The sequence below is a fragment of the Leptonotus elevatus genome, chromosome 3 (assembly GCF_054856555.1).
Source record: "Leptonotus elevatus isolate MCC_2025b chromosome 3, RoL_Lele_1.0, whole genome shotgun sequence".
NCBI lineage: Eukaryota > Metazoa > Chordata > Actinopteri > Syngnathiformes > Syngnathidae > Leptonotus > Leptonotus elevatus.
Window position 1 is genome coordinate 4864199 of NC_141241.1, and position 12999 is coordinate 4877197.

The 12999-nt window shown below is 37.6% G+C and overlaps 1 protein-coding gene across 3 annotated transcripts; it reads right to left on the minus strand.

The window, feature by feature from the left end:
• Positions 1-1266: 1266 nt before the first annotated feature.
• On the minus strand, positions 1267-10873 carry LOC147176704 (adenosine receptor A3). 3 transcript variants are annotated; one of them, XM_086071903.1, is made up of 4 exons: positions 10671-10873; positions 9009-9074; positions 5663-6028; positions 1267-4406 (listed from the first exon to the last, which is right to left on the minus strand). In XM_086071903.1, the coding sequence occupies exons 3-4, from the start codon at positions 5943-5945 to the stop codon at positions 3526-3528; spliced, it is 1164 nt and encodes a 387-aa protein (XP_085928029.1). In that variant the 5' UTR covers positions 5946-6028; positions 9009-9074; positions 10671-10873; the 3' UTR covers positions 1267-3525. The 3 variants fall into 3 exon arrangements, with proteins under 3 accessions (XP_085928029.1, XP_085928030.1, XP_085928028.1); XM_086071904.1 differs by lacking the exon at positions 9009-9074; XM_086071902.1 differs by lacking the exons at positions 9009-9074; positions 10671-10873 and having other exon boundaries at positions 5663-6676.
• Positions 10874-12999: the final 2126 nt, after the last annotated feature.

The following is a 12999-nucleotide window of genomic DNA, read 5'->3' on the forward strand; positions in this document are numbered from 1 at the left end:
GTGGCATCACTCGGGCCGGGCGCTGATTCCAAATGAATAATCTAGTTGACATGTCGGTGAGGTGTACTTAACATTTGCTGGACAAATGGAGCTGGGTCAGAAATGCCGGGTTTGGGGGGGGGGGGGGGAGTGGGGGGAGCTGGGCAGCTGTTTGGACACATACAATACGATTCGACGTCCACTTCACACAGGCTTAATACTGTATTTAGCTTGCTATTTTACTTTTATTTCTCACCTCCAATCTATTTACTAATGCCACTATGTTGCTATACTTATACGTATTTGCAGTGAAAACAGTAAGTATGAAACATACAACACAGCTCTTGTATTAAATCTAGATCAGCCTCAACAAATTTTGTTATGTCACATTAAATTATTTCCTTTGAAAACAACAGGCTATTCCGTCTTGTTTAGTATTGCATTACTTAATTGTCTAGACTGCTCCAACTTAACGTAATACGTGCTACATTGCTCGCAAACCTACCATGGCCCTGAGGTGCAAAACACAACGACAAATAACTAAAGGCAACAGCAAATGAAACAAACCCATTGAAACAAAGAGCTAAACAAAACAAGAAACAGCTAACATTTTATTTATTTTTTAACACACACACACACACACACAACCACAAATGGAAAAACATAAAAACAAGTAGCGAAACAAAACAACAAAAGGGCAAACCACAACACCCTGGGCTAGAGTTGGGGACACACAAACATAAACCACAAAAATAACTAAACAACAAATTTAACACTGCAACAAAAAACACAGAAACACAAAAAGAAAGAAATTTAGAACACAAAAAAAAAAACTGTAAATGAGAAAAACACAATAGCTACACAAGACAACAAAAACCACAACAGCAAATTTAAAGAAAAACACAAAAAATAGCAGACTAAAACAACATAAAATAAACAGCAAATGAAAATAACACAAAAATGCCAAAACAAAACAGAATAAATGAAAAAACACATAAACAAAAAATTACTTAACAAAACAATAACAAAACTAAACAAAGCAAATAAAAATAAAAAAACACTCAAAAACAAATAGCTAAAGACAACGACATTTTCCTGCCGGAATGTTTTTCTACTTCCGGCAGAGAAATGTTTAGACATTAGTTAATGTTTTATTTGGCATTGCGACCAGCACAAGCACCCCCGCAGCCATCTCTGCCTTTGCCCTGGCTTGAGCCAAAAACAGAGCCAGCCACAGGTGGTCTGTGCACTTTATTGGTTGTGACACACGTCTCTTGCCTTAAGTGCTGGGAGAGACAATTAAAAATGCATCAGTACCATGCAATGAGAGGGCTGGAAAGGACACACAGCAGACAGCAATATGTAACCTTGCTCAGGCTCCGACCTCTCATCCCTTGTCCACCGGGCTTTTTCCTGATGTATGTACGTATATACGCATAATACGCACCTTTACAAAATAAGATATTTGTTTGTCTTGGCATCACTTTTTATTTTTTCTGAGATAGAAGTGAGACAAATGTAAATCGCTTTATTAAATCCAACTGTTGCAGCAGCATTTACAGTATTTTTTTCAAATTTGAATTCAGGTTTACATCTGTCAAATCATACGTCATTGTACACTGTCTGCTACAGTATGCTAAAATATTTCCTCCACGTAAGACAATCAATAAAACGCCCACTCTAATCCACACGATATGCGGAAAATGTGTTTGGTTTTTAACCGTAGGCTTGTACAGTGTCAGCGCTTGGGAAATGGTAGGCTGGGAATGCTGGTGAAGAGCAAATCCAGTTTCAAGAGCTCCCGGGCATGTGCCAAGAACATAATCCATTTACCAATGAGCACATTCAACATACTGTATAAACACGTGACATAACAGGAAAGATCTTGTTGGGAAAGAAAAGCCTGAGAAAACCGAAAGGTAAAAACGAAATTAGGTTCAATTGCTTTGCAGCAGATATCAAGGTCACAAATGAAATATTCCCCATACTCGTTTTTTATTTCCATTACACATTTGCACAGTACAACAATTAGCATGGATGTTGTTTATTTTAAAGTTTTTATTCATGCGTTGTTCTCACAGATGTTACATGCAACGGATCAGTTTGGAATTTTCCATTGAAAATTAATGATGGACTATCAAATCCCGAGGTAACGTAATCGCTGTAACTACAGCTTTTAGCAGGGAGCTGTTGGAGCCTTTCTTGCTCCTCGAGATGCAACATTTCTTCCAAGAATGTAGCATAACCATTTTCAGACTAGGGGTAATTTAGTTGCCATCATGCTATTATTACAATGATTGTAAAAATTGGGACTCTTGTAACTTTTAGAAGTCTAAAAAGAGCCAGAGGTCAAATTATAGAACGTGTGTTCAAAACCATTGTAGAGAATATCACAACTTTACACGAAAATATGATGCCCTTGTAAAAAGTCTACAATAAGAATATCTCCTCTTTTATGTATAAAGTTGTTTAAGGTACTTACTGGTAAAGTATCAAATTTCTGTTTTTAAAATGGCATAGAAAAAACAAACAAAAAATGTGTTAATGTATGCTTGTCTGAGGTATGAGGGTGTGATGTAATCGTTCAAAAAAAAGTTTTACGTTCTTACAGGATGAGTAACATTGAACCTGATGGTTAAGAAGTTTTTTATTTGGGAACTTTATGGCAGATATCACCATAAAAGATCTCATTGTAGCTACAAGTAGTATGAACAAAAAAGGTCTACCCTCACCTTCTTCAAATAGAATCTAAAAAATGGAAACCTACAAAATCTTCTGATGTCGTGCTGCGAACGGCTTTTAAATTGAGATCAAATACAGTCGCGTCTTTGTGTTTAAAACTCTGCTTCTGTATAGTGTGCTTCATTACGAGCTTTTGATTATGGTACTGGAAAGCAGACCAATTATCCATATACGCAAAATTCGCTTTAATGGTGTAACCGTATTCCAAGGGAGTGCACCAAAACAAAAATTCTAAATCGAGAACTAGCAGGATTAGCTGCATAACGCGGTTTATGAATTCACATGATCTCGAAGAATGATCACTTTTTCTTTACATGCAGTATATAATGCCTCGTTGTTTACTTGAAAAAAATAAAAATAAATCCCCCCCAAAAAATTGTGTTCCTGAGGTACGGGCACAAAACAAGCAAAGAGGAGGAGATAATTGATTATGGCAACAACAACAAAAAGTATATTTATATACTCTCCCCCCCCCCTCCTTTTTTTTTTTTATAGATATTGTAATCTACAGTATGTGTGTCTGTGCTTGACAAAAGCTAAGACAACTGACGTTTGTCAAATTCTAAAAGACTTCAAACAGAGAGGAACATCGAGCCAAAGACTGCCTAACAACATCTAAAGCTTGCCAAAGAAGACTTCACAAAGCCAGAAACAAAGAGACAACATGCTTGTTGCTACTTCAATCCCATCATCAAGATCATCATCAAGCTCCAAGCGAGGTTTCCTTGTTCCCTTTGTGACAATGACAATAAATATTCTGAATCGGAAGAATTCAACAAGAAGCTCCGGTCCTGGACATTTCCTTCAGGTTTTCTCCTCCTGCGGGGGGCAACGGTCACGCTGAAAAAGTAATGTCACCCCCTTCCGAAAACGATGGTCCCTGACGCTGTAGATGATCACATTACAGCAGCTGTTTGCCGTTAGAATCCAGAAGGCAACAAAGGAGAAGTTGCACCAGGTGTAGCCCACCACGTTCCCCAGAACAAATACTGCAATTGGAGAGAAGGATGCGGTGAACGCAAACGTTAAAATGCTTATCGTCTTCGCGGCCTTAATGTCTGAAAAGGAGGGTCTGTGGGGACATGCCCCTCCTCCTCCTCCTCCTCCATCAGCCAAACTCCCTTCTGAGAGAAGTTTGCGTCTCCGGGAGTACTGCCTGATGCTTGTGAACGACATAATGTTGACAGCCAACGTTCCGCCGAGAAGAGTGAAGTCAAACACTGGGAATAACAGGAGGATGTTGGCGTCGCGTGGCAGCTGGTTGCCGAGCAACACCGGGGAGTAGTTGCACATCCGGCTACACTCGTTGTACTCTAACGTGAAGTTGCTGCTGAACAAAAGCGGCGCGAGAGCCAGGAGAAAGCTGGCCGCCCACGAGAGCAGGATGAGGAGAAGCGTTCTCCTCCGCGTCACCAAGGCGTCCTTGTGCAGCGGCCGCAGGATGGCCACGCTTCGCTCCACTGTCATGAGGAAGATGGTGCTGATGGAGACAAACGTGCACCCGGCGAACACGGGTCCAATCAGCATGCAGGGCTGCCAGGGGTTCCTCTGTCCGCTTGGAGGGGTGGCGGAAACCTTTTGGTACCAAACGGGAGGCGTGTAGGTTACCATCAGTGAGACTTCCGTGTAAACGGAGAAAGGGACCACGAGGACGCCCACCATCATGTCGGCTATGGCCAGAGACACTGTCAACAAGAGATAGGCATTCATTAGGAACATTTACAATGGACTACAAAATACTTGGTCAATGGAGTAGACTTGTTTGATTACAGGGGTCGGCAATATGCGGCTCTGGAGCCACATGTAGCTCTTTAGTCTCATCTTCTGTGGCTCTTTGTGGATCTCTAAAAAAATATATTTTTTAATGTAGGCTATATATATATTTACATATTTATTTTTTTAGATAAAATATTCTTTAAATGAATTTATGATTAAAACAATAATACAACTTTTTGTATTTAAATATTCAAAAAATGTCAGATTCGAATTTTTAAGTTGTCAGAAAGAGACGGAAGGTTGATGATTTTTTTAAATAGCTAAATGTCCAAAAAAGTGACTATAAAATGTCCAAAAAGGAAGAGGAAAAGCAGAATTAGGCCTACCATAAAATGTCCATCAAATTGAAAAAAAAAGGTAAAAAGCATTTAAAAAGTAACCATAAAATGTCTATAATTGCCCAAATTTTCAGAAAATTTATAGCAAAAAAAGCCTGAAAAAAACGTAAAAAAATAGCCCTAAAATATCCAAAAAATGCAGAAAAGAATCCGAATTTTTTTTTAGGTGAAAAATTACCCCTTCCTTCCCAAAAAAATTTCCAAAATCAAAAGAAGAAATCCTGAAAATGCCTCAAAATTGCAAAAAATAAAAAAAAGTCCCAAAATGTATATCTTTAAAAAAAAGAAGCCAGAAATAACAAAAAAATAGACAGAAAATGTCCAAAAAAACGAAGAGAAGAGGCGGAAAAAAATTATTACAAATTAAGTAGTAGAAAATGAATGTCTATGTATTGGATGCTGCTGTCATATTTTTGTGTTGTGGCTCAGTACATTAGACTAACACTTTCCTTCATCACAATCTCAAAAGGTTTTGCGGTTCCACACAGATTTTGGGTGATTTATTTGGCCTAAAATGGCTCTTTTGACATGAAAGGTTGCTGACCCCTGTTCTAGTAGTTAGTCTAGCGCTCTAGCGAGGTGACAGACAGAACTTGAACTTTGTGTTAGCCTTGGTTGCTCCGATTCTCCGAGTCCAGCTCTGTCCCACTGTCATACGGTGTTCCACAGGGGTCTATTATGGGGCCCCTCCTGTTTTCATTGTATTTGCTGATGTGGTTCTACTAATAATTACAAATGACAGGGCTACTCCAGTGTTATAAAAATATATTTTTTAAAATTATAATATTAAAAAAAACTTGCCAAGCTAAGACACTGAGAGCAGTTACCTTTCAAGTAGCCTTGTGGTGTCCTGGACTGTCTCGTCTGCACAAATACAATCAGAGTGATCACATTCCCGACCACTATTGCAAAAGTCAGGCTGACCATGAACGCAACTGCAAAGGCACGATTGAGAAAGCCGCAGCAGCAGACGGTACAAAAAGGAGCCAACGGCTGGTTCGATATAAGTTCTGCCCGAGAAGCTGGAGTCAGGTTAAAGTGGGAGTCTATGGTCGGCAGAAAAACGGCTGAATTCCCAAGCAAATCGGTTTCGTTCAGAAAAGCAGTCATGGTCCAGGATGGTCTGGTCTTCACTTGTGTTGTTCGTCTGGCGGGGCAAGTCTGGAGACCATGTCCTGACTTCAGGGAATAACCTGTTGGGGAAGCGGGATCCACCATCAAGACATCAAAATGGCAACTTATGAAAACAAATTTTACACCACCGACACTGAGGGACCATACAGACAAACAATGTCTCACACTCTTCACATCTTTGGACAATTTAGAGTCTTCAATGAACATAACATGTTTTGGGGATGAGGACCAGAAGAAAACCCGCACAAGCGCAAGGACGGCATGCAAAGTCTAGACGATGATAAAAGTTTTAAATGCTCAAACTCAGAACTGTGAGACAGACATGCTGGTGGAAAAAACTAAACGGCTAACTTGATTAAGTCGACCACAAAAATTGGTTGTCACAAAAAAACTCTGCCTCAAAACTATAATTAATCATTTGAAAATAGCACCAGGAACCAACCTTTCCACACGGAATTTTGTTGCTGACGGACCAAGTCTGATTTTCTTCCTTCTTCCTATGAAGCCAGTCTCAAATTTTAAAAATAAGCCTCTTTAAACTGAAAAAGTTACATATTCTTGAAATGTTTTGGTTAGTTTTTTTTTAACAAAATTTTTTAAAACAGCACCAGGAACCAATCTTTGGCCAGTTCCCACACGCACTTTTGCTGCTGACGGATCAAGTCTGATTTCATTCCTTCCTATGAAGTCGTTCTCAACATTTTAAAAGAAACCTTTTTAACTTAAATAATAATAATAATAATAAATTACATATTCCGGCAGTATTTTTCCCTTTTTTTTTTTACTGAAAATTTCAAGCATCTGACTTTTGACTTCTGAAAATAATAGTATTGATTGTCATACTTACAATCATTGAAAAGTATGTTTATGATTATGGCGGCGGTTTGCGGTGGTTTCTGCCTTTTTCAGAGCCATGTTTATTGTGACCTTATTGAACTGGAACAAAATGACACCTCTTAGTATAATGCAGAAATGAAAATACAATGTTTTTTGCGCATGTACGTGAAAATAATGGAAGCACAGCCATTAGAATATTTTCAGCCTGACAAAAGATTTGGTGTTATTTGCGTGTGGTGCTTATGCTCTGTGGTCGCGCGCACGAGCACAGCACTGCTGTCAGAAATCATTCAGAACATCTTAAGTTCTGCTCTCTGAGCTGACAATAACGTGCACAGGTCCTTCAATCATTTATGACATTCGCTGTTTTGGAGAGCAGGAAGGGGCACACGTACAACAAAACAAACGGTAACAGGAAGGGACACAATCAGACACTGAAAACCAGATTTGCTCAGAGTAAAGTCACAAATTTGATCACCTTCTAAAACCTGGGAGCGGGCAAATGCAGCGTTATTAGGATTAACGTGGGTGTTATAGAAATGTGACTGTCCCGATGTATCTAACCTCATTAACGCATTGTGCGAGAAACAGATCAATTGTCTGAGTATGTCGCAATGATTCCCACTGTTGTCATTTCGATCCAAATAATTTTATTTTTTTTAAAAACGTCCCTGATTGTGATGAACTCGCTTGAATGTAAAGCCAATTCTTCACATCTGCGCTTATGTAAATGAAGTTGCACTGCAGCAACAATCTCATTAAAATCAGCTGGATTGATTGTGTGAAAAGTGCTGAAAGTGTTCAATTTAATAACGCACATAGTTATCACATGCAGAACTACAATGGCGTATTAGGGCCATCACATATAAATATAAATAGATATTTTTAGAAGGGGGGTAATATTAGAGAAAAAACTCAAGTTTATTTCTCGTGTATTTGTGAGGTTTTTTTTCCTCTCAAATTTGCCACTTTGTCGCAAATATTTTAAAAAATTCTTGCAAATTCTCGATTTTTTTCTCAAATTTGTCATTTTATGTCACAAATGTTCAAGTTTTTCTCGAAAATTCTTGATTTTTTTCTCACAAATTTGTCACTTTATGTCGCAAATTTAGTTTTTTCTCATAAATTCTTTATTGTTTTTCTCAAATTTGCCACTTTATAATGTCACAAATGTTCAAGTTTTTCTTACAAATTCCTGATTTTTTTTCTCTCTCTCAAATTTGTCACTTTATGTCGCAAATGTTTATTTATTTTTTCTCAGAAATTCTTGATTTTTTCTCTCAAATTTACCACTTTATGTCGCAAATATTCAATTTTTTTTCTTGCAAATTCTAGATTTTTTTCTCACTCAAATTTGCCACTTTATGTCACAAATATTCAATTTTTTTCTTGCAAATTCTTAATTTTTTTCTCAAATTTGCCACTTTATAATGTCACAAATGTTCATTTATTTTTTCTCAGAAATTCTTGATTTTTTCTCTCAAATTTACCACTTTATGTCGCAAATATTCAAAAAAAATTCTTGCAAATTCTTGATTTTTTCTCTCAAATTTGTCACTTTATGTTGCAAATGTTAGTTTTTTCTCTTAAATTATTTTTTTTTCTCACAAATTTGCCACAAATATTCAAGTTTTTTTCTCAGAAATACTTTGTTTTTCTCAAATTTGCCACTTTATAATGTCACAAATGTTCAAATTTTTCTTGCAAATTCTTAATTTTTTCTCTCTTAAATTTGTCACTTTGTCGCAAATGTTCGATTTTTTTCTGGTAAATTCTTGATTTTTTTCCTCACAAATTTGCCACTTAATATTGTCGCAAATATTCAAGTTTTTTCTCAGACATTTGTGAGTTTTTCCTCTGAAAATTACCCCCCTCTAAAAAAATAAAAAACATACAGAACACTCATCTATGGAAAGAAAAGACCGTCGCTGTTCAGTTCTGCCTGCTTTATAATAACTCGAAATGAGAAATAATTAAATACACTCTAAAACCTCGTTTATAGTGTGACATACATGTTGATGTTTTATTCCTATTCTAAATATTGGTCTTGTAATAACATTTGCACCAGATTGTGGATACATAAAAAAAAATGTAACTGTGTATAAAGCTGAAATGACAATAACATTAAACAAAAGAAGAAAAAAAAGGCTGGAGCTTAGAATAGTCAGGGGGGGGAAAACAACTCATTAAAGGCCTGGTTACCTTCAGTGAAGATGACAGGCTAAAGTCCACCCTCTGGCCAGACCTCCAGTGCTGTGAGACCAGCAGCTGACATCACACAACACAACACACACACACTTGTTTATCATTCTGTATGCACACCGACGTATCCCGTTGTGTTTTGGATCAATTGAAATTCCATTCACACGTTTCAGTGTGTCCTACAAGTAGCAAGCATGTGGGTAGCGCGGCTTGACGTCAGACCTTGTTAGGTCTCCTCACCCTGTCACAAGTGATTCTCTTTTGAAATGAAAATGAGCACACTGCGCAAAAAAAGTTGCATTATGAAATGACATGAAATGAAAGCAAAACAACACAAGGAACTTTTCAACGTTCATAAAATATTTTTATGACTCATCTGATGAAACATCGACTTTCAACGAGTCGAATGGTACCTTTATCACAGTCTGCAGGCGTCCGTATCGCTTTTACTGGCACGACGCAACTTTGTAGAGGGTGGCAGGAATTCTTCCACACAAAAAAACTACAAATATGGACTGCTTTACAGCACATGTCACTTCCCTCTTTCCCTGTTCGTTACGAAGACGGAAGTCGATTCAAACCTGTTGCGCGCGGTTAAAATGCTGTCATGACAGAAACTGCAAAAGAAACAAAGAAATGGGAAGCTTTTTTTCTGCGGAGATTAAAAATTTTAATAAAAAACGGAAAAGGGAGGCCACCCGGATAAAAGGACGACGTTATGCGCTGGTCCTCATAGGAAATGTGGTCTTCATTCAGTCATAACACTACTGCTTTTGTCCATATGGTGGCGCCATAAACAATAAAAAATATAGGCTTCTGGTATTGGTATATTCACCCATCCCTGATCTATTTTGCTACACTATAATATGTCAAACTTTGTTTTTTGTAAGCGCTTTCTGGTTTCTAGTCATCTTTTGCTTGGTCTAAAAGCAACGATGATGATGATGATGATGATGATGATGATGATGATACTGCACAGTCAAATCGAGATAGCCAATAAGCGAAAACACTCGAGTCACTGATACACCACAAACATTTTTCGGAATCGCCTACAACAGTTATAAGATCACAAACAAACAATAGAAACATTTCGTTCTCAACTCGAAAGCAAAGAAGTGAAACTGTGAATTGTGAACCTTGAAATGCAGAAGATGACTGATGTGGAATGGAGAAAAAAAGGGGTGCCAAATGACGTATCAGCTTTCAGACAGACAGCAACAAAAAAGCAAAACGGCTCATATTGACAATGTGCTGCTGATGACTTCTGATCTTTGCGTCTGATTTGGGGTTATCTGTCAGGGGTGCGAAACTGGCTCGAGCGTACTGCCGTGTGTCAGGAAGCTTCTTTTTTTTTGTCTCAGCTGCATGTCAAGTGTCTTCCAACAGGAAAATGAGCAAAACGCCAATTTTGCATTAGTTAGTCAAAATTCATGATCTGATTTTCATTCACATTCATTTTCTCAATAGTGCACTTCCTTCATCTGTTGATTCCTTTCTGAAATGATGATTTTTCACAAAATGTCTCAAAACATGACAAAGTAACCCTCAGCAGAAAACTAGCAATATTTAATTAGTTGAAAAGTATTTGCCATTCATAGAACCTTTTATTAACTAAAAAAAAAAAAAAAAAACGCAATGCACAAAACGCAACATTTGTCTTACCTGAATTTGACTGATATGAACCATCAAGCAGTTGAGCGCGGGTGGGAGAAAGAAAATCGGGGAGAAAACAATCCAATGAAAGAAGCTTGACCTCGTGGGAACGAACACGAATGAAATTTGCATCCGCGAAGCAGGAGAAGCATTCAGCAATCCGTCACTCGCTCCTCATTCCATCGTCACACTCCTCACGCACTCCTCACGCACTCCCTCCTCTCACATCAGCCTGTGCGCGTACGCGACGCACACTCTCGCAGCAACTTGACCACAATTTTCGTTCGCAAGTGCCTCCTCCTCCTTTCTTTCCTCTCAGCAGGATTGATCTTGTATAGCTTCCGGCTTTTGTACAATGAATGGAATCTCCGAAGTTCATGGATAAAGTCGCATATGGATTAATTTCGCCTCGAGTCATAGAAACAAAATAGATTGACTGCACGTAATTGTAATTGGTTCTTTGGGGGTGAAGTCCACGTTCAATGCAGTCATACGTAACTCCCACATGATTACTTTTGAAATGGAATTAGCTCAAGGCTAAGGACAACTTGAGACCGCCTACAGGCCGTTGGTGGAACTGCAGACAGCCAATAAGGACGGTTTGGTGTAAATGCACAAAGGATAAACTGTAGGAGTGTTTCCATGCCCACCGGCTGGTTGGTTTAATTATTTTTAAAAGGTAGACTATTTTCTATCAAAAATTAACTGCTGTAATAATACACTAATGTATTATTATTATTACCTATTAGTGTTGTTGTTCCTGCTGTTGATGTTAACCAGCTTGATGGATTTAGGCTTCAGTGTTTTGAAAACCTCTTTATACCTTATTTTATGAGAACATTTTTTTTTCTTCTGTGTACTTGTTATTGCTTTTCTCATGACTCTCAGAGCATTGTTTTGTGTCCGAATGTGTAGTAATAGTAATCAAAGTAAAAGTAAAGTATTAAAAAACCTAGTTACAATTTGGGTCAGGTCATTCAGAAATTGGGTTAAAATAATAATAATAATATAGTCACAATGTGTACATAAATTATGCAAAATACAGTAGTTTTTGTAATAAAAGTATTCTAATTCTCATTTTTGTATTGTAGTATTTATAATTAACTAACCATTAATTTAATAAAATATTTTTGAAACAATTGTAAATGTACTAATATGTTTGCTACTATTACCAATAAATAAATTACGAAATGAATCTAGTTAAGCTACTGCAAAACATACAGAGTGAGTCAATACGTTTCAATGAACCAATTTTAGGAAAGGGTTGTTAAACTCATTTGAATTCAGGGGCCACTTTCACACAAATTTGATATGAAGACGGCTCGATAAGCTATAAACAACAACAGGTCAAAAATATTTCCTTTTCAATAATTACCTGTCCATTCAGAAAATATTCAAATGATTTATTATTTTAATGCCGATGAATCTGAAATTTCTAAACAAACAGGAGCGGCAAATTTTTGTCAAATCCTGAGTAACAGCCAAGTTTCAAAATGTCATTCACGTGGTCACCAGTGGAGAAAATGAGCAACAATAGTTCATTTTGGTGAAAAAAAAGGCTGATTATGTTCTGTTCTTACGGGCCAGATGAAACCTCCTGAGGGGCTGGTTATGGCCCACGCGGCATATGTTTGAAATGAATGCAACGAATGTAAGATTACACTTTATGCATGGCTGTGACTATATTCACAGATTACATTCCTCGATCAAATGAAGTGACGTTGATTTGATCGCTGAAACGATTTTTTGATGCTTTTGAAAATGCGACGCATCATCCTTGAAAGGTTTCGCCGCAAACCCTAAAAAAATGTAACCAGGGGAAAGAAAAGTCTTTCATGATCGGGGAGCCAAGCCAAGCTCAGACGACATCAAATCACGATGAGAAAGATGATCAACATATTTTAAACTCATCCGTTATGTAGAATGAGAGTTTGCAGAAAATGAAATGCAAATGAAAGGAGATGATAATATTATCTCCGTACACACGAACATGATGAATTTCTGATTTGTGCCTAAGGTTCGTGACGACACCGTGAACCTCTATTCCATCTTCTGAATATACATACTTAATTTCAAGAGTCTTTCATGTTGAATGCTTCATTAAATGCTATACCAATCACTGTTAAAACGTTTGCTCCAGGCATGCATAAATTGATAAATTAATGTAAAACCTGACGACTATTCAATCAGGCTTGTTCAAGACGAGCGTGACTCACTTTTTTTCCGCTCGTGTACGTTTTCTGCATGTACATTCCTGTTCAAATGCTCTTGTTGGTTAATTGGCTTGTTGACTTGGGTCCGTATTAATGACAAATCAATGGCACTGCTTTAGACACGG